This window comes from Passer montanus, unplaced genomic scaffold, assembly GCF_014805655.1.
Source record: "Passer montanus isolate IOZ18808 unplaced genomic scaffold, ASM1480565v1 scaffold35, whole genome shotgun sequence".
Classification (NCBI taxonomy): domain Eukaryota; kingdom Metazoa; phylum Chordata; class Aves; order Passeriformes; family Passeridae; genus Passer; species Passer montanus.
In genome coordinates, this window is record NW_024368263.1 from 6030358 (window position 1) to 6055333 (window position 24976).

At 42.5% G+C, this 24976-nt stretch overlaps 2 protein-coding genes across 3 annotated transcripts in view; both read right to left on the reverse strand.

Moving 5' to 3' along the window:
* On the reverse strand, nucleotides 1–10610 carry NOL11 (nucleolar protein 11). Its single transcript, XM_039715916.1, has 17 exons — nucleotides 10503–10610; nucleotides 9742–9798; nucleotides 9039–9184; nucleotides 8721–8778; nucleotides 8057–8195; nucleotides 7452–7655; nucleotides 7074–7150; nucleotides 6267–6390; nucleotides 5505–5608; nucleotides 5179–5253; nucleotides 4217–4401; nucleotides 3850–3975; nucleotides 3476–3691; nucleotides 2927–3005; nucleotides 1827–1919; nucleotides 1447–1554; nucleotides 1–1143 (listed from the first exon to the last, which is right to left on the reverse strand). The coding sequence occupies exons 2-17, from the start codon at nucleotides 9769–9771 to the stop codon at nucleotides 1030–1032; spliced, it is 1878 nt and encodes a 625-aa protein (XP_039571850.1). The 5' UTR covers nucleotides 9772–9798; nucleotides 10503–10610; the 3' UTR covers nucleotides 1–1029.
* A 2706-nt stretch (nucleotides 10611–13316) lies between these two features.
* PITPNC1 (phosphatidylinositol transfer protein cytoplasmic 1) overlaps nucleotides 13317–24976 on the reverse strand; it is a 78075-nt gene continuing 66415 nt past the window's right edge. The window contains exons 7-10 of one of the 2 annotated variants that reach the window (XM_039715925.1): nucleotides 24622–24777; nucleotides 23856–23919; nucleotides 20526–20644; nucleotides 13317–17519 (exon numbers count right to left, since the gene is read on the reverse strand). In XM_039715925.1, the coding sequence (XP_039571859.1) occupies nucleotides 17514–17519; nucleotides 20526–20644; nucleotides 23856–23919; nucleotides 24622–24777 (345 nt within the window). In that variant the 3' untranslated portion in view covers nucleotides 13317–17513. The remainder of the gene's footprint in view (nucleotides 17520–20525; nucleotides 20645–23855; nucleotides 23920–24621; nucleotides 24778–24976) is intronic. The other variant, XM_039715924.1, reaches the window with a different exon arrangement.

Genomic DNA, 24976 nt, shown 5'->3' on the forward strand with positions numbered 1-24976 from the left:
GTTCCAATCATCATTTTATTTAGATGATGAAAACCAAAGTATATTAATATACTGATATGCTGAACTCTACCAATATTCCATCACATAAATAGTAAAAATAACATTGTATTTGCTGTTCTGAAAATGTACTGATTATCTTGTCCCCAACAATCCACTTTATTCTTGACTCAGGAAATTCAGCATTATGCTTCTGTCCCCTTTTTCCCTACTGCAGATGAAGAGTCTCACAAGCATCTTGTAACAAGTCAGCTTTAAGTGAATGCCTCATCAGAAGAATAAGTCAACAGATACCTGTAAAATCCTCAACAAATGTTGTCTACATAAAACTTTAGTTCATCACTTTGTATTTCAAAGAGACTCAAAATCAATCTAAGATATACTTTGAAATGCTAGAATTCAAGCAGCATAGGTGCCATTAACTAAGTTGAGGCGTTCAGTAGTTGAAAAAGCACTTACAGAAAACACACTGATGTAGGTAAGAATGTTCTTATATTAAATTCAAGATAAGTTTTCTTGTCCAAGATACTGAAAGCAACTACTACCATTGCTAAGAAATTCCCCTCTATAAATCTTCAGCTGCTGCTGCAGGGTTTTTTTCAGACTTCTACATACATTTGGCACTGACAGTGTACAAACACAACTAAAGATGTCACCTTCCAGAGCGACTCGAGCCTTTTAACTGTGTGTGCAGCTCCTTCCAAGTCACACAGCCCAAGACAGCAAGTTCTGCCCCCAGCACTTCTGCCACAACCCTCTTGTGTTCAGCCAAGAATCGTGTGGTATTCTAGGCAGTTCTCATGATCACATATCAAAATTCTACATGAAAATATAAGCAAACATCCATCTTCTCATCCAGTCAAAAAGAGATTTTAATACACAAGGTTCAAACTTACAACTCCCATGTAGCTACAGAGTAACCAGGCTCCTCCTATGTAGAAAACAACTTTTGACAGCCCCAATATGGAGTGCTAATACATCCTTGTCATAAAAGGAATCAATACAAAATAAATGTGTTAATGAGCTTCAAATTCAAATGATTTCCAGCACTTCAATAGAATAGGTCTGAGATTCTCTCAGGTGGTTCAGTCTTTGTAATTCCCGCAAACTTCCTTCAATCTTGTTGAGTTCTGAGTAGAACCGTACCTGAAAAGAAGAAAACAGAGACATTTATAGTAAAACACACTTTAATTATTTTCATACATCATCATACTGTGCAACTCTCTGTGGTTCTGCACAGCTTAAGATATTTAAACCAAATAAAGCAGCTTTTGAAATCCAAATGAGACAGAGGCAACTGCAATTCATGCTCAGGAAGGAGCATACAGAGGAGGACAGACATGATTTGATTCACTATATAATTTGTTGTTGTCTGTCTCACCCTGTTCTCACATCCATATTCTCAATGCAACTGAAAATCAAATAATTGTCCCAGAAGATGCAACTTACTTGGGCTCTCACAAACTTATGCAGGTTTGAAAGCAAGTCCTTTGCTTCTGGAAGCATCACCATGACAGTGAACTGAGCATCAAGCAACAGGCACATCCAATCCATGATCTGAAAACAAACAAGAAAAGTCCACTTACACTTCCCAGTCTGGAAATAACACACATTTGGCTTTAAAAGCCCTGGGTTCATATGTTCAGGCATATTTTAAGGTATATTTGCATTTTGATTGTTAAAGTGTTACATTTGACTTCATTCAGGTTACATTAACAGGTCCTTGCAGAATGAATGCAGAGGTCAGCTGATTTTAGATATTCCCAACTCCTCACAGTTACACACCCCAGAAAGAGAAGGAAGCACAGCTCATAGAATGAGCTGCTCACCTGATTTATCGTGGGAGAGCGTATTCCAGGAAGAGTGGTGTTCACTTTTTCACTGCATTTCACATACAGGTAATACAAATACCTGAGAAATAGCTGAAAGTAGAAAAGTCAGAACATTTGTAAAGGACAAACGTTTAATGGACCAAGGGATTTTGTCCTGCACATGGTAATACTCATAAGGGTTTTTATAAATTTATTTTTTGGTTTTGAATGCAATATAGATGCCTGTATACTACACATTACAAACAAGTTTTATGGTTCTCTTACACCACCCATAGCTGGATGTTTTGAAGATTCTCAGCAATATTCAGAGTAAATTACATTCAGGGGTAATCACTGTTCCAGGGGATGTGTCAGAGCTGGGATCAGCTTTGTTCTGACGTGTGAAGTTTTTCTAAAATCATTGGAAAATCACACATATGCTCAGGTACACACATAGTTCTTGAAGTTATATTTCAGATTTTGACAAACAGGGGAGTTTGGTGGGTTTTTTCCTAAACTGAGGTGATCTAGATTTGTATTACTTGACGTGTGGGGTTTTTCTAAAATCACTGGAAAAATCACACATATACTCAGGTACACACATAGTTCTTGAAGTTGTATTTCAGATCTTGAGAAACAGGGGAGTTTGGTGGGTTTTTTCCTAAACTGAGGTGATCTAGATTTGTATTACATTTGGGATTCTACAGAGTTTGTTCCTCATATTTTCTAAACTTGTGTTCCTGATAGGACTGACTAAATTACTATGTCTTTTTCCTTTCTTAAAAAACATCTAAAGCAAGGGAAGGTATTATTATTTGCTAACACAATATGAACTTCTTCCAGGTATGCTGGGTCATAAAGAGAGTTTCTTACTTACATCTTCTAAAATAAGCAACTACTAGAAATATCAAGAAAATTATGTAAGCATATGGAAAAATGTGATATTCCTTAATATTAAATCTTATTAGGCATCCTGATTTCATTGTCATGCATTAGTTTGTTATTCAGACTCCTGAAAGAATGGTGAATTTCTCATATATAATAGAAAAAAATCTCATCCCTTTCCTTCACCATGAAATAATAAGTGCTTTTACACTTTTTAATGTTAAAATACTTACAATAGCTTGTTGAGCTGGAAGGTTTTTCAGGTGAGGCAAAAGAAATGTTTCAGTGTAAGCTGAATGGAGAACAGAATTTCTGTGCAGTGCTGTTAAGGGAATAACATTGCAGGAAAAATACCAGTTTCTACAAACCAGAGTGAATTCTAAAGAAAATATTTCTCCAGGTTTTTGAGAGAAGCTCTATTTGAATCTTATTTCTATCATGAAATATCTACAGCAACGGAACCATTATGAAAGACTGAACTTGAACAGTTCTGTCCACTGCAAGGGTGTAACTGCCTGGTGTGTTTTAACAGGCAAATATCCAAAGCACTGATACCTTTTCTCCTAAGCAGAGAAAAATTACTGCAGAAGTGTAATAAAACTAAGTTTAAATTGGTACATTCTAAAAGCTAAATGTTTCTACTCATATTTTCTACTGAGCAGGAACAGCTCTTATGAGAACTGAAACTTTTAGCAACAGAGGATGTGCCTTTTGGCAACCCCAAATATAAACATCCACAGCACGTGCAACGCTCTGGCTTCCCTTCACCACACACAGGATACAGCAATGCTGCCTTCTGAAGGCCAACAGGGCAGGATTCACCATCTCTCTGGCTCTCCTTTGGGATTTTGGTATCACACATGTCCTGGTCCATCTCTTCACTGAAACCATTTTCTAGAATTTCACTCTTAACTTCCATATCGTTCAATTCAACATCGATGTAACAGATGACAGAATCCAGATTTACATCCATACTTTTAAGATGGTCTTCACTCATGCTGTAGAAAAAAATTTCAGACATTTAACACTTTTAATTATTAGCTTTAAAATCAGCAATCCCATCAACGCATATAATGAACTCTTCAAAGCTGATTATGAAAACAAAAACAGACTAAAATTTGGTGAAGAAAAAAAGGAGAGACTGATTTCGAGTTACCTTAAAAATGCTGTCAGGCAAGCATAAGTAATCTCTTCAGGAATATCTGGAAACCGTTCTAGGCAGATTTGTAAGAGATGCATGTCTTTTTTCTCCAAAGCAACAGCCATTAAATCTGGACATAAACTATAAGAATATAAAATTAATGGGTTGCACAGTTCACACTGAGAACTACACTGGCAACTAAGGCAGTGATACTAATCTTCCTCCCCAGATGGATTTTTATGCAAAACACCAACTTCATCAGAAAATAAACACCTTTGGTACTAAATTCTGATAAGTCAAGAGCAGCTTATAAAGAACTTTATTTCTACTTTTTTAATTTTAAAGACTACTCCTTACACTTTAAAAAATGCAGAGTCACTACCTGTAGGAGAAGTCCCGGGTTTCAACGATCTCCTGCAGCAAATTTTGAGGGTAGTACTTTGGATTTTCTTTACATCTGTCTGTAACAGCAGTGACCACACAGCCAATAGTGGCTTGCAGATCTAGGGTTGATGGTCTTGACATCAGTTTTTTCATTTCAACTTCCAACATGAAACTAGGAGCACCCTGGAAAAGACAAATAATGTGCAACTCAGAAGTACAAGGCACACATTTGAGAACTACCCTGGCATTAATTAGAACAAGTAGAAGCAGACCTATTCTGGAATTCAAGTTACAAAAATTTACAGAAATCCCTCACCACTCTGTGTTTTGATAGGATAGATTCTCTCAAACATGAAAGAGCTAAATGAGGAGATTCCTTGCTCTGAATTTAGGCAAGCAGTAACTGCTCATTAATCACCTGTTTCATCAGTGACCATACCAAGGTGTGCAGCCACAGGTGAACTGTAGGTAAGTTTCCCTTCCTGTGTGACCTATCACAGCACTTGCAGCAAATTCTAGAAAGGAACTAAAGAGCTTATTGCTAAATTTACTGGAATTCCAGGAATTCAGTGGAATTCCTGACAATTCCAACTTCCTATGGCCAAAATGCCTTCAACAAAATTAAGGCCATAAATAAGAACATAAACAAGCAAAGTTCAGATGAAACATCCTCCCTTATTTACTGTAAGAGACTGTCCATTAAAAATGAACAAATGTATGCAAGTTTCCAGAACTCAGCTGTTATAAGCCAGGTACAGTTCTCAAAACACACTCCTATGACAAAACTTAATTTCATCATGCCCAATAATGACAATAACAATATCCTTCATCTCACCTGTTCAAGGCAGCTTGGTCAACCTGATATGTGCAAGAGGACATGGAAAGAGGTAACAGCTTAAGAGACACCTAGAATATCCTGAGAGTGCCTAAATACTACTTGGGGATATTTGGGTTACTTACTTTGAGTTTTAGCAAGAGCTCCCCAACTGATAATGTCCTTGACTGTTCAGCAACAGTGCTCGCTCTTGATCTCAACTGTGGTGAAGAAAAGCACAGAGTTATTACTCAGCTCCAAAATATTTCAGGATTTCAAGCAAAATAAAAGGACACTTCACGTGTCAACTTGCTGTCCAGACTATAATTACTAACTCTAATTCCAGAAATAGTGTTAGAAACAATCAGGAACAGATAAAGTGAAATTTCTTTCTGCTGCAACACCTAAGAGTAGCAGCATGGGGAAGAGACAAGACAAACAACCACCTCAAACGACCCTAATGCTAACTTACATTTATTCTGGACTCTGCTTTCAGAGCTACAGACTCCTGGGACTGAAGGGAAACCACCAGCTCTTCATCTTCCAGGGTATTCCAGTCCACAAATGAGGACACCTCTAGGAACACACGAATGAAACTACATTAAGGTAACACTTACAGCACATTTATTGAAGTATGAACATTGCATCAATTTCTTATGCTAACAGATACTTTCTAAACTATAATGCAAGTGATTTTATGCCAATTTTATTTCCCAGTTTTATTTCAGCAGCGGGTAATTTTATGACCTTTTTTATACTGTTTCTCTATTTTGCCTCTGGGAACAAGAGAAGTAAGTTATTACACAATTTATCCTCAGCATTACTTGCAATGTTTTACCACTGCAGTGTTTAAAACCACTATGACACTACAATTTTAAACTGAAGTTCACAAACTAAGGTTTGACATTGCCCTATCCAACCACAAACTCTTCAAAAATACTTTTTAGGAAACAGCATTCATCACCAGCATTCCAGTGTTCTCAGTAATTCCAGTATCTGAATGACAACCCAGGTTAAGTGAAGCCACAATAAATTCAGACATTTGTGTGCTTTGGTGTTCCCAGCACCAGGAAATTTAGCAGCCAGAAACACAGTACAGTGTGAAGTTGCTTCAAGCTGTTTAGATTCAATGAATTAATTTTATAGGACTGTATTAAAATAATTTTTATACCATTTCAGACATCTTCCTTTTATAAGAATTTTCATTGTAATTGTAAAAAAAAAAAAAGTTTACCAAGGGTTTGACTGTCCTTGAGCTTTCCCACAGCAGCTGCCAAGGATGATGTTTCACACTTGTACATAATTACAGTCAGCACTTTCCCATGAATTAGAAAAAATTTTTCCTCATAACACCACAACTGCAAAACATTAAAATGTATCATAAATGAGATAAGCAGAAAAGTGAGTTCCTACACTCATGTGTAACCCCTTACTGTAAACTTCAACTGGAAGTCAGTGATCAGATTATTTTAAATGATTTTCAGTAGATTTAACATTTGTTAGCAGCAGAAATGACAAGTGTTGAGTATTTTTCCAGGTATATCCTAAAATATAGTGGTTGCTCCAAGGCATTAAGTCCTCTGAAAATGTCACATTTTAAGTTTCCTCTTGTGCAATTTTAAGACTAAAGCAGTCAGCTGTTCTGGTTCACTAGTGCATTTATTCCTTAGGTGTCATTTCACCTACTTGACTCTTGAATAGTTTGAAGTGCTGCTCAGGTGTTCATAGAATCATTTAGTTCTTCAACTGCAAATTGCCTGAACAGCACAGACACTGCTGGGTTTTGTGTTCAGTGATTTTATTCACACCAAGTAATAATGATCATGAGAAGTGACCAAGTACTAAACGATCACAGAAATTCCTACAGGCCACCACTCTCCCAATGAATATTCTGACAAAGTGCTCATTAACTGGTCAGTATTAATTTTGCTGCAGAAGTTGCAATTACTGCTCCTCCAGCAGCAGCAGCAGAGCTCTGCAGTCCCTTCCCTGCTGTCAATGCACAAAGCTCAAGGACCCCAAAGCCAAGGCTGAGCTTTACCTGGCCGCTAGTCCCCATGGGCAGCTCCTTTGAGGTTTGCAACGTCTGAAATTTTGTATTCCATATTGTCAGAAGTTCTGAGGGAAGTAACAGATAGATAAGACCAAAAAGCAATGTAAGTACTACACTTGCCTTTGCTACTTTCAGTTACAAAAGCTGCAGGAAACAGAAATAACTGTTTCAAAACAGCTCAGCCAGTATTTAGCATTAGGACTTACATCACTCAGGTTAAATTTCAATTCGAAGAAAAGTTGGTTTTCCAGGGAAGAGCTTTAAACCAGAGGTTGGGACAAGAGGGACAGCACAACTTTCCCACCCAGTGCTTTGCCCAAGGAAACTTTAGACCTTACAATATCTTAATATGATTTTTCAAGTTACCATTGGGTTTTGGCCCGAGTGAAGGCAGACTGCCCAACACTGCAATGTGGTCTTTGTCCAGGACAACTAAAGATGCTGCTTTCAGAACAGTTCCAGATACTGAAAGTTTTAGTAGTAGTGACTTGGACAAAATTTCTTCTTTCTCTTCTTCTTCAGTATCTTGCTGTAGAGGTATCAGAACCTGGTATACACAGCCACTGGAATCTGTCAAAAGAAAATAATCACTCATTTCCAATTTTTTTTTGGTGGAAAAAACCTGTTTGATATCATATGGCAAAAGGACATTAAAAAAAACCCCACAATATCCAGTTAATGCCGAAAGAGTAATTAATGCAGGACATTTAAGGGACTTAAAATCCAAAGCAGCAAAATAAAAGTACAGCAATAAAGGTGCAGTGAGGTCTGCAGGGTACAAGTGATTACAGGTAGGAACAGTTGGCCTTTGCTACCATTAAAGTACCAGGAATCTTTCATTACTACTTTAGCTGTTTTAGAAAGTTTAAAAAACTAAAAATATTAAACAGAATTTAATAAAAATGAAAATTTATGCCCTTTCATACAGTTCTTTGCTTCATTATCACAACCCATTAACAAATATAACTTACACAAACACAGAAGTGTGACAGTTTGGTTTGTTATATGTGCTGTGAAACGCTGTGGCCTGGCTAGTTTCTGTTGTTCAAGCTTGTATTTGTGTAGACTACCCAGCTTAGGTTTCTGTACGTAGATAAAAAAATCCTTATCCTAAAATAAAAAAAAAGAAAATTTTCCTTTAATTTACACAAAGATGATATAACAGAAATTCAGATATCAGTACTGCTTAACTCTGGATGTTGTGAAAATTAGGAAATTGTGTTTTCTATGGGACATACAGAATCATTTGGAGTAGTCTGCAGACTAACAAGTAAAGAAAATTCTTATTTGATTCAACAAATGGATTTACAGGAAGAAGCATTTGCATAAAGACAGATTCATGTATAATTCCTTTTTCAGAAACATACATCCTATTCAAAAGATCTTCACAATGGGTGATGAAGAGTCACACAATGTCTACTGTACTTCATCTTATTAATTGTTTTCTGCAGTTCTGAGAGCCCAGCTTCTCAGCCCTGAATGCAACACAACTTCCATTTAATGCTGTGTTGATTAAATCAGGATAATGATTCCACTAAAAGCGCTTAAAATCAAATGAAAGCAGTGATGGATTTTGAAAAAAGCACTGAGGTGTCCTGCTATGAGAGTTTTTAAAATAAAAAGTATTTAACTCACTTTCTCAGTAATGAAAATTATGACAGGTTGTTGGCCTTCCATAAAAGCTCCACTCCACCTAAAATCAGAAAGCTGGATGAACATCCTCCAAATTCTAGGTTTATACATAAAGCCATATCACTACACACTAGGCACCTTCTGATTTTTAGGAAATCTCTATAAATAACTCTAAGATTTTAAAAACAAAGTGTTGGGAGAAAACACCCAACTCCATGATCTCAGTCTTTGATTTTCCCCCATCCCCTCAAAAGAGGGAACAACTTTGATCATCACAGTCATTTCCCCCGAGCAAGAACCCCACAAAGTGGCCCCACTCACCTGATGACCTCAGCTGAGATGAGGTCCTCAATCTCCTGCTGAGGGGCCTCGAGGAGCACATCCAGCGTCCGAACCGCCCCTCCCCTGAACAGCACCAGCGGCCCGCCCTGGGGCAGGGAGTGGATCCTGTACACATCTGCTGAGAGCTGCAAGAGCAAAAACAAACTGTTCTCTGCTGCACCACCCTGAAAACCGAGTGCTTGGTTCATTATTCTCACTTTTGCCAATAAATTTTTAACAGAAAAATTATGAATCTTTAAGATGCTTAGAAACGTAGATCTGAACGTTGCAGATTTGCTGAAATGCCACAAATAATGCAAATCATTACCCAAAAAAAAGCCAGGAAAATGTCCTGATGAGCATCACATTCCTGAATCACATCAGGAAATACATAACAGGGTCAGGAGGTCATACAGCTGCACTACAGCAACACACAAGGTGATGTTTAACACATCAACCAGCAGAACATGAAGATCTGTGACTGAACACAATTAGAAAGTCCTCAGAAATGCTGGCCTTGGCATAAAAATCACTTTAAGAGAAATATTCTGATTATAAAGTCAGAATACTTGCAATACTCCACAACATCATGAAGCACAAGGTAAGCTAAAATGTAATATGGCCAATACTATGAAAATTGGAGCAGTTTTTACCTCCACAATAATCCAAAACACATAAAAGAGAACAGCTGAAGGAGACTTACTGTTGCTTTAAAGGCTTTGTCCAAGTTCATGTCTTCATTCTTCCATATTCTTAAAACCTTTAAGAGAAGCATCATTTTTAGGTAAAACAGTAACACACAGACTCCTCAGCACTCAAAACACCAGGACCTGCACCAGGAGGAAAACACACAGGGAGCATTCATAGCAACCTGAGTGGGAACTGCCCCGGGGGGGAGCAGAAAGAGCAGGAATAGAAACCAAGCTCAGAAATCCTGAGCTGGAAAGAAAGGACAGGAGAGAATAAAGAAAAAGACACAGCAGAACTGTGAATTAAAGTGGATCAGAGTGATGGAGACAGGTGAGATACAGATGGCCTGATTTTCACAAGCAATGCAAGGCCAGAGTGATATTTCATCAACAGCAATGAAAAGCCAAAGGCTCAGCACGATCTAAGCAAATGCTACATAAACACAAGAGAAACTTTAAACTGTGAAACGAGCAGGAAAACAAGGATGGGGGTGTGAACTTTTGTAACCATTCCAGTACCGTGATAACAAATGCCACCCAGGCTGCAAGAGAAGTCACTGGTCCTGAGGGAGCGCCTGCACCAGGCATGGAGCATCTCCTGTGCCTGAGGGCCACCAGGCCATGGGGCCCAGCACAGACCCTGCTCAGCTCACCAGTGTGCTGAGGGCTCCCCACACTGCACCCAGAAATGTCACACTGCTGATTTTTCCTACCTCCATTCCCTCAGGAGGACCCACCCACTCCTCTGTCCCTCTAGAAGGATGAGGGCTCTCACCTTGTCGTCGTGAACTGCAATGTACTCGTGGGTTTCAAAGTTGCACACCACAGGACAGGTGAGAGTCTGCCCATGTTTAAACGACCAACAGCCCAGGGGCTTCTGATCCGAAATCTACAGTCAGAACAAACACAATGCAGTTCACATGTAACACGTGCAAGACCACTCTGGGGATTCTCTCATGACAGAAAGGAAACGTGAGGCAGCCACCTCTGACCTGAGTGAGAATACTGAAATATGGAAATGCTTTACTCAGAAATTCCTCTTGAGCATTCCTGTTTCCACCTCTAACACCAACAATTTCAGAATAACAGGAAAGAACTCTACATTAATTGGATTTCTTGTCACGTAAGAAATAACTTTCACCTGTAACAGTCTGAAGGGGTTATGTCGTGAAGCACAGGTACAAGGCATGGCTTTTTCCAAGGGCAAATACTCATTTTATCACTAGTGTGATTTATTTTTACTGACTAACAAAACCACACACACTTGTGCTTTTTCTCTTCCTATTTCCAGGTGAGTTGTTGGGACCAAGAGCAGTGGATTTTGCAGTCTGAGCTCCTGCTCTGTGCGATTCACAGCCGAGGGCACTGGAGCCCCTCTCCTCCCTCCAGAGCACACTGGGTGTATTTACAACACAGTTGTGTTGTCACATATGGTCTTGGCAGTGAGAATAAACAACCCAAGGGAGGTTGTACCATCAACCCACCTAGATCCTGGCATGGTTTGGGCTGAAGGGACTGCAGACCACCAAGTCCCACTCCTGCCATGGCAGGGACACTTCCACTGTCCAGGCTGCTCCCAGCCCTGTCCAACCCGGCCTGGGCACTGCCAGGGATCCAGGGGCAGCCACAGCTGCTCTGGCACCCTGTGCCTCACCACCCTCACAGGGAACAAATTTTTTCCAATATCTAATCTAAACCTACTTTCTGTCAGTTTAAGCCCATTCCTGCTTGTCCTGTCACAACAATCCCCAACCGTGGGGATGTGATAGTCAACTAAACACAGAAATTCAAATACTTGTCTTAAAGTTTCTTATTATGGTCTACTGAATAACAGAGACCAGAACACATTTTCACTTTCAGGTGCTGCAAGCTAAAGTCTTCCTGCAGCTGACACTGAGCGGACAGCCCAGAACCTGGCACTGAGGGAACACGCTGCTGTGGCTTCGGGAAAGTATTTTTTTGGGACGGGGAACGGACAGAGCACATCAGCTTTCAAAAGGAGAAATACCGCGCCGCGCTCCCGAGCAGAGGGAGCGCAGGGGCAGACACGGCCGGCCCGGAGCCGTTCCTCCGCCGCTCCCCGCCCGGGCTGGCGGCAGCGGACAGCGGGGCCCGGCCGGACAGGCCGGGAGAGGGAACGCGGGAGGCAGCGCGGCCCCGGCCCTGCCCGGCACACCCCCACGCCGGGGCCGCTCCCCGAGCACGCGCGCGGTACCTTGAAGAGCGTGGCGGCGCGGCCGCCCTCGGTGAGCAGCACGAGGTCGCGGCCGGGGCCGGGCTCCAGGCACAGCCCGGGGCCGCCGCCGCCGGGGCCCGGCCCGCGCAGCGTGAAGCTCTCGCACAGCGCCGGCTGAGGAGAGCCACGGCGGGGGTGCGCGGGACAGCGCCCCCCAGCGGGGCGCGCCGGGCCCGCGGGCGCTGCCCTCAGCCGGGGGTGCCGGGCGCTCCCTCGGCAGGGCCGGCCGTGTGCCCATGAGGGCTCGGATCTACGCCAATGAATCGGCCACGGGCAGACGAAAGGGGTCGAGGCTGTGGTAATGAGGGTCACGCGTGTGTTAATGAGGCCGTCACGTGCGCGCCAATGTGCCCGGGGACGGGCGCTGAGGGCTCCGCTGCGGCGGGCGGGGTGCGCGGCATGAGGGGGATTGTCCCCTTCGAGGCACAGGGGGATTGTCCCCTGGGCAGCGGCACGGGGGCATTGTCCCCCTTGAGGCTTTTGGGGGATTGTCCCCCTTGAGGCTTTGGGGGATTGTCCCCGGGCAGCACAGCCCGGCCCCCGCACGGTCCCATTCGCGTTTTCACCGCTCTGTATTTTCCGTGTAGGATTTTCAGTGTGCGCAGATCTCGGGGCAGCCCCACCCGGGAGCAGGAGCCCAGGCTGTGGAAGGTCAGTGCGGGTCTCCGGGGTCCCTTCGGGCACTGCCCCCCCGCTCGACACGCCTGGCTCCGCCGTGACCCAGCCGGGATGTCCCCGGGCTGCGCGGGCTCTGTCCCCTTTGAGCCCTGCAATTTCCAGTGTAAAACACTTGCAGTCCCCTCTGTTCCCCCTGCCCTGTCCCACGCTGCCCGGAAGCTTTTCCCTCCTGAATGAGCGCTGCCATTTCTCTGGAGCAGGGAAAGCTTCGTTTCTATGGAGGAGGTCTCTGTGTAAAAGCTTATAAAGAACCCTTGTGCAAGGGAAACTTCTGCTGACTGAAATGAGCTGACTTGGAGACAAGCCTGAGAGGATTCGAGCGGTCTCTTTTCCAGTATTTTCCAGTTACTTGGTACAACACTGAGCTGCCAAACCCTGCATAAAGAATTAGATTCCCCAATGAAAAACTTCCTTGTCAGCCAAATGGCCATTTACAAGTGAATGGGCTCATGCCAGACCGATGGGGCACCTGCCCCGGTAAAACCTTTACAGAGCTGGGGCACAGCAGAACCCAGGAGAGGCTCTAAGTGCTTTAAATTTTCCTCACAAAGTTAATTCTTTGTGCTATTGAATTCTGAGGAAGTGACTTGCAGAGCTGGGGTAGAAATGTCGGTGTTACTTGCTAATGAGGAGGTTTCTGCTTACAGGAGACCCAGTAAGAGAAAACAGCCACAGTTGTAAAGAATAGTTGTTGGTAGTTTATTTACAACAAAATGCAACGAAAAATACAATATTAAAAATAATAAATAACTTGGAAAAAAACCAGAAACTAAGTGATATGAGAAAAATGACAGTCAAATTCTCCTGCTGAGCCTTGCACTATTGAACGTGCAGAGCAAATCAAGACTTGGTCCTTCTTTGACAGTGGTGATGCATTACCTGATGTTGCCATCAGTGCTCTAAATAAAAAGAAATTAATTACTGGACGTAACAGAATCACGTGGAATTATCACAGAAATGAAATAAACCAGTAAAACCTGCTTTAGTGACACCACAAAACTACAGGAGATCATAATTCAATGACCATGCTGTTCATTTAAAGCAAAACATTGTTAGACTTATTTAGCAATTTTAACTTACACATAGAAAACCAAGTCCAAACAATGGCAACAGAAAATCTCCTATTGACAAGATTTTGAATTCTCTCTTACTGCACTCACTAATTCATAAAAAGCATATACATTTGGCTTATTTCAAAGGATAACACATTGTTTTGAAGTTCTAGTGCAGCAAGCTTCAAAGCAGTTTTAGCAAAGTATAGCGGTCTTGTTACAAACTGAAATTCAAGGAACAAATATTTCAGTTTCAAAGTCTCTACAGCAGCAATTAATGCAAATTGGCTACTAGATGTCACAAAATCACCTTCCAGAATAATCAAAAAAGCCAAAGAACAAGGTCAAATAGTTTCTTTCCATAGTATTTATCCAGTCCTTTACAAAGTTAACCATTACATTCATAAGAAATCCCATTAAGTACAGGTTTCAGGAACAACTTTTGTGGGTCCCTCCCTTTTTGATTTTTTAGGAGATTGACCCTTCTGAAGCTGCACTGAATTGCCAGTTGTTTTGTAATGATTGTTCTGTCCAAAATACACAAAAGTACAAGCAAAGCCTGGAGGTTTTCATAGAAACCTGAACAAACTCATCCCAGTTTTTGCTCTGAACTGTATTCTCCTTGATAAAAAATTCCTTGATAAGTCCTAGCAGAGCTGCATCACGGGGTTCTTGTCACTGTGGCAGAGAAGAGGAACACAGGCTGTGTTCACCAAGCTCTGAGGCTGCACCCAGTAAATAATCACAGCGTTTATTTTTGCAAACAAAGTGAGGAACACCTGCAAAACTCTCTATTTTAATCCTAATAAACGTGTCTGAAAACACAAGAGAAAGGGAAAAATCAGCACTGAAAACAACCCCTTCTCCTCAAGGTGTTACACTGAAATACTCAGACCTTCCTTCTCATTTCATTTAATTTCATTTCATGTGTGCCTGCTGGGAATATTCTAGAAAAAGCTATCTTACCCTAAATAGCAGCCAACCAAACAGAGAAAGGCATTTAGAGATCCTGTCATTGAGCAGATGGGTGATGACTGCTGGGGAGAGCAAGGCAGAGCTCAGCACTAGGCACTTCCACAATCAGTGAAAACCTGGGGTGTTCTTATCCAAAGCAGGGACACATTGCAGATCTTTTAATTGGCCTTGGCTGGGCAGCAGCACAGGCAGAGTGGCTGCTCCTGACCCTGCCAGTGTGGGGACACTAAGGCTGGGCACAGCAGGGACAGTCCTGCCACTGACACTCCAGGGTCTGTCTCTTACATCTCCACCAGGCACATACTCAAATCTGTCCTGTTTAATGAATTGCACAAATTACTTGTCCCCAAACCTACTTAATATCATGAGCAATATGTTGGAAATCCATCAGTTAAATACGAGGAAAGATGGAACTGCTGTGGTCCCATAATCTGTGTCAAAGCCAGATTGCAAAACGTGAGTAGAAACAGTCACGTGTGAGCACCAGGACACTGAACAGAGCTGAGCAAATTTGTACTGGACAAATTAAAAATCCATTGAAACAGACTTTCAGGTGCAGCAGACCTGAACTATTTCTGTATGGGCCAAAGTCAGGCAATGAGAAAAGAACCAAACAATGTTTTATGTTTTTAAAGGTTTCCCTTTGCTGCCAGTGTTCCAATGCTGATACTAAATCAATAGTAACAATAAAAAATAAAAAATTACACATCATCCTACGACTCCATAATGTGCACCCTTGTTAAGCTGAAATCATAAGCCAATGTAGAAAAGTTTTGTTTTCAGTATTACAGCAGCTTCTTTTTAAACAAAACAGCATCACCCATCAGGTCACCAACGAGTCAGAATTACCAGCTCTGTGAAGAAAAGCAAAGCCAAGCATGGACAGGACACAGGAGAAGGCAGGAATTCAGACCACAGCAAGCCTGCAGAGAGCTCCTGGATTTTGCTGGCTGCAGGATTTTCACTATCAGACAAATGAACACTTGTTTCAGTGCAGGTTGGCAGTGGAATTACTTCTGCTCCTAAAACCTCCCCCTAAATACCACTCATTCCACAAAACTTGTGCTGCAGCCAGTGAGGAGCTCAGGGCATTTCAGCCACTGTGCCCCAGGTTTGGGCAGCCCCAAAGTGAGTGTTCAATACTCAGGGACAGCTCAGCTCTGGAGAAGTCTCTTTTTTCCTCCATCCATGAAGTGTCAGTGGTGGCACAAAGTATCGCCCACTGGGGTCATGATGCAGGCAGGAGCTGTCATTCCCTGGGAACTGAACAGTGGCTCACTGGTGTCACCAAGAGAAGGAGCAGCAGCTTGTGTGGAGGAGAGCAGTGTCCCACAGAGGGGCAGTGAGGAAAGGTCTCACCCAGTGCATGCTCAGAAGAGGAAGGAAGGAAGAGACCACTCCTGCCATTTATTTTTCTCCTTCTTCCACCATCTACACTTCCCTCTGGGAAACATTCTTAGCAACAATTGAATTCCTGAGATTGAGGAGTGATTTCACACACACACACCAGGAAGACCACTTCTGGTTCCTCAACAGCACCCACGACTGGTTTGCTTTTTCAAGTGACTGATTTTGTCCCCCTTCCCCAAAGGAGGCAGTGCCTGGACCCAGCTCTCTGTCAGATTGTTCTGTTTAGCAGAGATGCGAGGCAGGAAAGAAAAAGGAGTCTCCTGTTTTCTTCCCTTTGCATTCAAGGTCTCCCAGCCTGACTACTGCTCTTCTTCCAGCGAGGAAAAGACAGAATTCATTGCTTTTGTTTCTCAACTGGCACAATTCAGCTGCTTTTTCCAATGTCACAGAACACCACTGATGAACACCAACACTCTGAGCTCACAAAGGACAGGGGAGAGCTAGTAAAATACATTATCTACAAGAAATAGGTGGTTCCTGTTACAAATTCTGTGCAAGGTAGAAATAGTTCAATGGCCTCAAAGTCAGTATAATTAATTACAACTGGGGCTTTGATACAGTGATATTTTAGGTTTGAAAATATTTGTGTTTTGTGTTTTAGGCCCCAAATCCTGAGTCATATTAAGCAAAATGTGGATCTGTTGGTGTTCAAGTACAATGAGTTACAGGTCAAAGGTTTATGAACACACAGGAGAAGCCTGAGAGTGGGAAAGATTTTAAAATTGGTTATAAAAGAAGAAAATGGAAGGGTTTTTTTTCTGTTAACCCTGCATTCTAGTTGGCACTACTTTGCCTCAGAAGTCCTTGGCAGATTTACTTAATACCTACTCCTAATTATAAATGCTGTGACCTAGATGAGGGTTTGCAGGCAGAATACTGCTGCTGAAAGATTGGTTTTCGTTTATAGCATCCCTCAGACTGTTCCATTGGTGTCAGTAAGATGCACCATATGGCTTGAAACACTACTTTAGGAATATATAAACTACTTTCTCTTGCATGCACTTTTCAGAAGGTTTTAAGGATCAAGTCTGAGGAAAGGAGTCATCTTTCCACACCGGAAAGATTATCTGAAACAAACAAAAAAACCAACCAACAAACCACCACGACCTTGGTAGCAATTGAGTTATGTCACTCTTGCTGTGGCAGACATGGCTTATCAGGAGGAAACATGCAGGGCTAATTTAAAAGGTTTTTTTTGATGGGTCTGGAAGAGTGAGAGTTTCTGGAGCAGACTTTTTCCGAGGCCGATCTTTGGGAACTGTTAGGAAATCAGGAGCATCTGTGGAGAGAGGGGTTGATGGAGCACTAGATGGAGCACTGCGGGTTGAGGAAGGCATGGAAGTGCTAGAGATAGATATTGCCGGTGGGAAAATCCCAATCTTCTTGTTGGTAGCTTCCTGAGTGGCTCGTTCAAACTCCCGGACTTCATCCATTGTCATGTCTTCAACGAGAAGGAATGAAAGACAAAGGCATGTTAGAATAATTTCAAATAATAATTTCATGAACTCAGTTAAACTACTTCCATCCAAATCCTAAAGCAGGGAATGATTGCTTATCATGCATCTCATTAAGTGATTCTCCGCATGAATGCCTCCGCACTGTAAGGCGCTGACTGAGCACAATGAACACAATGTAAAGGAAACAAAGTTTTAAGTACATTAATCACGTACTAATGGTTCCTCTACCTGGGTCTGAGCCGAATAAAGATCGCCGCCTCTGGAATTGCTGGGAAAATCCAGCTATTCCACAGGCAACGAAAGATCACATTTGGATACAGTCAGCAGGTAGCATTTTTCAGAACTTCAAACAAAATATAACTGAAAGAGGTTTTAAATTTTTCATTTAGATTATAAGGCCAAGTGGGCAAAGGGTTGTCATGGTTTGTTCATCTGCTGTTTTTATCAAGGGATGAAAATTCTCTCTCCTTCCATTGACTTGAGCTGCAGCTTCATGAAAAGACCGAGCCTGTTTAGCTTTTCCCCTGATAAAGCCTAAAGAATTCGCTCTCCCTTGGCAAAGCCACACCATTCAAAGCCGTGCTTCCAACTTTCCATCCGCAAACTGCACCTAAACCCCGGTGGGCAAGTGACAAACACACGGCTCAATTCCCTGCCAAACGCAGGGAAAGGAGATGAGGGGCTAAAGGCGCTCGGGAAAGCCGGGCGGGGGCGTCCCGCTGCTGCCGAGCCCCGCAAGAGGGCAGCGCCATCCCAGAGAGATCCCGGAGCCATCCCAGAGAGATCCCGGAGCCATCCCAGCGGGACCCCAGCGCGATCCCAGCTCGATCCCAGAGCGATCCCAGCGGGATCCCAGCGCCATCCCGGCGGGATCCCAGCTCGATCCCAGCTCGATCCCAACGCGATCCCGGCGCGATCCCAGCGCGATCCCAGCTCGATCCCAACGCGATCCCGGCGCGATCCCTCCGCCGGAGCCGAGCGTGCAGAGCCTCCCATAAACCCCAGGCAGTGACATCTGCTACGGACTGGGAAGTTGAGCAGAAAATCAGCAAGGCTCTTTGGAACCTGCTGCTCCATGTCTGCAGTGACTGCAAGACGCCCACCGAGCCAACTGAAGGCAATGTTAAGATTTTTGTTGAATGACAAGTTAAATTCATAAATTTGAAGTATTTCATTAGACCATTTATAGATTCTTTGAGCCACGAAAGCTCAAAAACGTAAAAATAAAACCAGTAGTATTTTCATCAATTAAGAAGTCTCACATATTCGAGTGCCTGAAGCACAGGACTGGCAGTGGGGATTACCAAATTTGTGACAAACTCCTGTCCTTTCAGGGCACTGAGGTTTTCTGCCCCTGCCCAGCTGCAGACATGTGCACCCTTGGCTGTGGAAGCAGCTTTCTGTTGTGTTCCCACACCACACGAAATAAACAGAAGCCTGCATGGTGCTGGCTGCCTTGGCTCCCCCTGCACCACATTCCAGGGACCTCTCCAGCCCCCGCTGGCATCATTAGGAGTGAGAATCTGCCTGTTGCAGATCTGACAGAAGTGCTGGCAGTAAACAGATGGTCCCAGGAGAACTGTACCTACTCATGTTGGAGAGAGGTTTGAACCTGTTTTGCTGGTTTACATTTCATTTCACACCCTGTAACAGTGGGTGAGCATTTCTGCACTCAAAGTGTCCCAAATCCTGCTGAAATCACAGGGATTTTGATTGAGGAATTCTGTATGATGAGAACCAAAAGTTGTCTTGGACAAATGAAGGGAACAGGAAGGTTACTCAGTGCACTCTCCTTTGAAGTGAAGTCTTACTGCATGGAGCCTCCAAGACTCTTTATTTTCAATTCAGACATTAAACACTTCAATTGACTTTTACTTTTTAACCTATATTTTCTTTAATTTCCTTCTGCTGGAATAACACTGAAGTAAAACAGCCCTTAGCAGCTAGGAAGACTCAGGTTCACCTTCTTTTTTTCATTAATAACAACTTCTGTTCTGACCTCAATGACAGTTTTTCCACATGGAAACTACAGGTGGCAGACTTCATTCAGAACCAAATCCTGAAGCGTAGAGCCAAAATCTGAACTAATTCTCTGCTAAGGAGTAACCTTGATGTCAGTGAAGCTGCTGTGTCAGGAGCACAAGAATTACTTTCCTAGGGACTATGCAGACAACATCTCCTCAGGCTGGGCCAGCTGGCACTGAGCAAGAGCCAAGGAAAGACTTGGAGCCCTTCAAGCCTTGCCCCACACTGATTTTATGACTAAACCCAGCACTGAGTTCCACAGCACCATTAGCAGAAATAAAGGAATAATGACATTTTGGGAGCAAGGGCCGCTGCATCTTCTCAATTTGCAGAGAGTATCAACCTCTAAATTTAGCCCTTTAGCTGTGGAGCCTAAATCAGGTAATTAAGTACTTTATGAAATCTCCAGATTTGAAGCAGAGAACTTACACAGAAACCTGCCCTTTTCCACAAACTGTTACATACTTCTGAAAATACTTCCCACCTTGTTGGTAGCTAATCAATGACAGTGACATTAAAGTTACCTTGAAAAGAGTGAATAACTCATTAGACTTTTTTCCTGGTGAAAGAAAGAATCTTGTGAGTCCCATAGAAGTTTTCCACTCCCCATGTTCTTGGCTTTTTGACTAGACCACTGTGAACTCCTGCATTTTTTAACTATTCAAAGAATTGAAAGTAAAAATCCTCTTTAACCTCCTCTTTATGCATCCAACTGAAAGTTGAGCATTGTGTTTTCCTGGAAGCCAGGGAGCTGTGTATGAGCCCAACCCCACCCTCCCTTACATAACTGGCAGGGTTACAGTGCAAACCAAAGGCAGGATTGCACTTCATGGAGAAAGGTTCTGTTCTTATTGAAGCAAAACCGCCCCAAAATTCCACTACTGATCAGCAGTTGGTTGCTCTTTTCTGGTCTGTGCAGATGCATTGGCTGAGGATGGGCAATATGTTTTAAAAATTAGACATACTCTTGCTTTGGCATGGCTCTCTATTTCATCCACAGTAGATGAATGTTGGTTGCAAACTTTAATGTTGGTTTTTTCATGCATATTTTTCTCGTATTCTCGAACATCATCCATAGTCATATCTGTAAAAAGTTCAAAATTGTTGGCATTTTCCATTGATTCAGTGCAAACTTAATTTTTTTTTTTCCTAAGGAGAAGGTTCTAGGAACACAAAGTCTTTCAGCAGAAGCCAACAAAGGATATTTTAAAAAGCAAGGAGCAACTAGCTTTATGAAAATTGCCTCATAAAGGTAGTTGTGTCAGCCAAGGAAGGTGCGAGGTTAAGTCAAAGGGAGTCAGAGAACAGGAAGGAGTGGAAATTGTTTAGGAGTATCTGTGTGATGTAAGGTAGGCAGGAAGTACTGAAGTGCAGGCCTTGGCAAAGGCCAAGATCTTCTAAAGAAATTTTAGAAGATCCTTCGGAACAAAGGATAGATACAGAAATATTAGAAATATTTACTTACCTTTCCAGCACTTGCAAAAAGAGTTTTTGTTAACTTTGCATTGTACATCTCATAACCAGAAAAACTGTTAGTGTTAGAGCCCACACCAGTTTAGAGTCCAGAAAGTAACACTTAAACTGGCAAGTGAATTAATAGTGACTGTGTTAATGGTTGTGTAGCCTCAAGCAATTGAATGAATGATGAAAATTAGAAATCTCCCTCAAATGAGCTGATCCCAGCAGCAGGATCACTGAGCACTGCCCAGCCTGCTGGGGGTGTCACCCAGCACAGCCTGCCAGGTGTGGAACACCAGGCAGTGGTTAACACCTTTAACAGGATTTGTCATCAGCCACAACTCCAGCAAAAACATAAAGAATCCAGCAATTGACCTGTGACTCTTCTGAGTATTCCCATGCTTTCCACAAATGCACGGGGGAGTGAGGAGGCAGAGCAGGAGCAGTGTCAGAGTTTGGTCTGTTCTTTACGATGCCTTCAGAGCCTCGTAAAAACAGCCATCAACTTTTGACTCAAAACACTCAAAGAGCATTTTATTAGCTCAATCTGCTTGCAAATGGGTGCCCCTTTGGTCATGCACTGTGATCTGCTCTTGAGGCTCCCATATTCCTCAAGTTTATGGTGTGCCACTGGGATTTGGGAATTCTTGTATCACACCACTCCCTGTTCTGTGCTGTGAGGCTCCTGCTGCATTTTAGGATGCAGCTTTTAAGGCAAGATACAACTTCAGCTGTTGTAGTGGCAGCATCATGTCACAATTCATCAGTAAAAAGGAATGCAGTCTAAAATTTTGATCAAGGAATTTGAAAAGGAAGCATGGAATAGCCCTAGCTCATACTCTGTCAGTCTTTTACTGCTGTCTGGAATGAGAAACAAGCTCAGAAGCTGTGTCAGTAACATGCTGGGATGCACTCTGCCAAGCACAGGACATGCTCTTTATTAGTAAGTAACACTGAGAAAATAGAATTTCTAAATAATCTAAATCTTAATAAACTAAATAGAGTTTAGTAAATTAAATGACAAAACACGTTCATACTTACAGGGTCAGTAACAGCAACCAGTCATTAACATAACACATTCTTTATTGCACTGATTATTTCATTCAGTTTAGCTGACTATCATCATCTCCAGGTCTTTCTCAAACTTTCATTTCAAAAGATGTTAATAGACACTTAAAAATATATTTTCAATGCTAGATTATTATATCTATTTTATTAAGCCCAGATTTTTTAGGTTTTGTACTTAGGCTGATAATTAAGCTCTTAATACTATATTAGTAAAAAGGCTCACTCTGACAAGGAAAATCCACAAGATAATTGTGTATCACTATCACAATATGTCATCTGTGGAAAGAGTATTTTTGGCAGGGAGATTTTAGACTTAGGAGGGGAAAATCTATAGTGAAATGTTTTTGAGCTAAACTCATTTGGTGTGTTTAACTTCATGGCCATTCATTTGTCATCATCATCAATAACTCTGCTAAAGTGCAGCTGACACTTTGCTCCTCAGTAATATTTTCCATCTCTCACTGTATAGATATTTTGGGTAGACTGGGAGCAAATTTATGGGCTCAATTTTTACATGAAGTCAGGCTGTTTTATTTAAAGTTACCAGTTTCCCTGACTTGGTACAGGAAAAAGAATGGATTGTTCTATTTCAGGTAAAAAAAAAAAAGAAACAAATCTAAAATTAAAAAAAATAGCCCTGAAGAACTCTCTCACTGGATATAAAATTCTCTCACTAGTTTACAGCTATCCCAATAGAAAAAGATATTTTTAGCAGTTTCAGTATTTTTATGACCACTACAGCACAAGATTTTCATGCAGTATTAAATTTATAAGAACAGTGTGATTTCACAAGCAATTTTTTTTCTATTTCCAAACAATGAGCCCACTGAGTTGGCAGCTACATTCCAGTGCAGGCTGTGACACCTCTGAGATGTGTTTGCAGCAGTGACTGTTCCTGAGCAATGCACAATGGCTCTGAGCTCTGCTGAGAGATGTCCCTCACCCATAAAATGCCCAAATTGGAGTTTCCTGAAGCTTGAGGAGGGCCTAAATAAACATTCTAAATATATTGCCAAATTCCTGTGGTGTTTCCATGGCCCGTTTTGAGAGCAGCTGTGATGATGGATATGTCTTACAGAAAATGCATGTAAAAGGTACAAACCAGAGAGCTCACTTTAGACAGTGTGATTTCTGGTTTGATATTCACATTGCTCTGTGCTACTGCAAGTGCCCATATTCCCACAGCTGGCTCATGGATTCCCAACACTTTGTGCATGCAGCTGCTGCTGAATCAGACCCTGTAGGATTTATGCTCATGCACATCTTTTTCAGAAAAGCTCCATCTTTTCTTTGTTGCAATCCATATCAATAGCTTAAAACTTTCCTAAAAAGCTGGAAATATGTTGGGATTTTGCAGTATGGAAATGGCTGCAAGTTAAGGCAGCCTTAAGAAGAAGCTTTACTCAAACCTGCACGAGGTTCTCCATACAGACAACTCCTGCCTGCAGTGCAGGTGCACTGACATGCTGGATGGAGAGGCATCCCTGGCTGCTGCCTGCTGCCTAAATCTCCTGGGCATCCCAGGATGCCCAGCATCCCTGGCAGTGCCCAAGGCCAGGCTGGATGGGGCTTGGAGCAGCCTGGGACAGTGGAAGGTGTCCCTGCCCATGGAAGGGGGTGGAAGGAGATGATCTTTAACATGGTTCCACCTCCTCCATGAACAATTCACCCTAGGACCTGACGATCCATGGAAGCAGATGGGAATGTGCTGTTAACTGCCCCAGGTTTGTGTGAGCCCCCTGAACGGGCAGGCTCTGGAGGACACTCACCATACCACTCATCCACCCAGGCAAACGCCTGCCGGTGACCGATCAGGAGGATGTCTCTGACCACCTGCAAACAAGGAAAGGGTTAAAGGCCTCAGCAGCAACAAAACATCTCATCTGTGTCGTTCAACAGGATTGAAAGTGAGAAACTCTCTGGCAGTTCTGTGTCTAAACAGTCATTCTGGCTCTGAAGGGCTCCTAGTCCAGCTTCCCACTGGAACTGGATCTGTTGCCAGCACTGAATCATGGCTTTGACTAGCAAGGAATCAATTTGGGAATGTTAGAGATTCCACTAATCTTTGGCCAATTAGACATTCTGGATCTCTTCTTTTCCCTTCTCAGTTTTTCAAACACGTAGAAGGTCAATACCATGAAAAAGTTTATCACCTTGTAGTTATGCTATTCATGAACTGGATTTTTAGTAGACTGATTGGAAAACTTTCCCACTGTCTGTTTCTCAGGGATTCTTCACCTCACTGCTGTGTGTATGGGACCCCTGTGTACTCAGAAATACTTCAGCTCATGTATTGGTCACAGCACTGGAAATGTTATTGATAGTTTTTCTCAACCTTAGGCCTGAGCAGCTCTGGGCTTTGTCACGTTTGTACCCAGAGTGAAGTCCTGGGCTCTGCTCCAGCTCCTTGAGACCTTGTGAGAGGTCTGAGCAGACTGGGCCAAGCTCCCAGGCTTCTCCACAGCCGTGGCCACATTCCTGTGAGTGCTCGAGTTCTGCCTGTGAAGGATAAGAAACAGCTCCTGTTTCACTGACCTTGTGTACAAATTGCTCTACTCTGGTTTGAAGTCCCCAGACTTCAAATTTCACAGTCACAAGTTTGTAGGAACACATGATTGGCTGATGGGTCTCTCTCCAGCCTTCTTTCAATTGGCCTCTCCCAGTTTTCTGTGACTTGAAGTATTTGGGATCCTGCAAAACAAAGACAACACACAGGGAAATGCAGGAGGAGAAGCTGTGTTTGTCAGTTTGCTAAAGTAAAAGTTGTGATAAGACACATAACATGCTAATAAACATTATGGAAAAGTAATAGGAAATTGACTTTTAAAATGCACTAGGATATCCTAGCCTGGCAGTGAATCAATGGCAGCATATTCTTGGAGATGCATTG

Excerpts from the sequence above, each read along its gene's own strand:
- NOL11 (XM_039715916.1), bottom strand. The coding sequence starts at position 9,771 with ATGAACTTGGACAAAGCCTTTAAAGCAACA. Across the intron at positions 6,391-7,073 it reads CCATGGGGACTAGCGGCCAG|TTGTGGTGTTATGAGGAAAA; the intron begins GTAAAGCTCAGC and ends AATGTTTTGCAG. Across the intron at positions 5,254-5,504 it reads AAGCAGAGTCCAGAATAAAT|TTGAGATCAAGAGCGAGCAC; the intron begins GTAAGTTAGCAT and ends TCTTCACCACAG.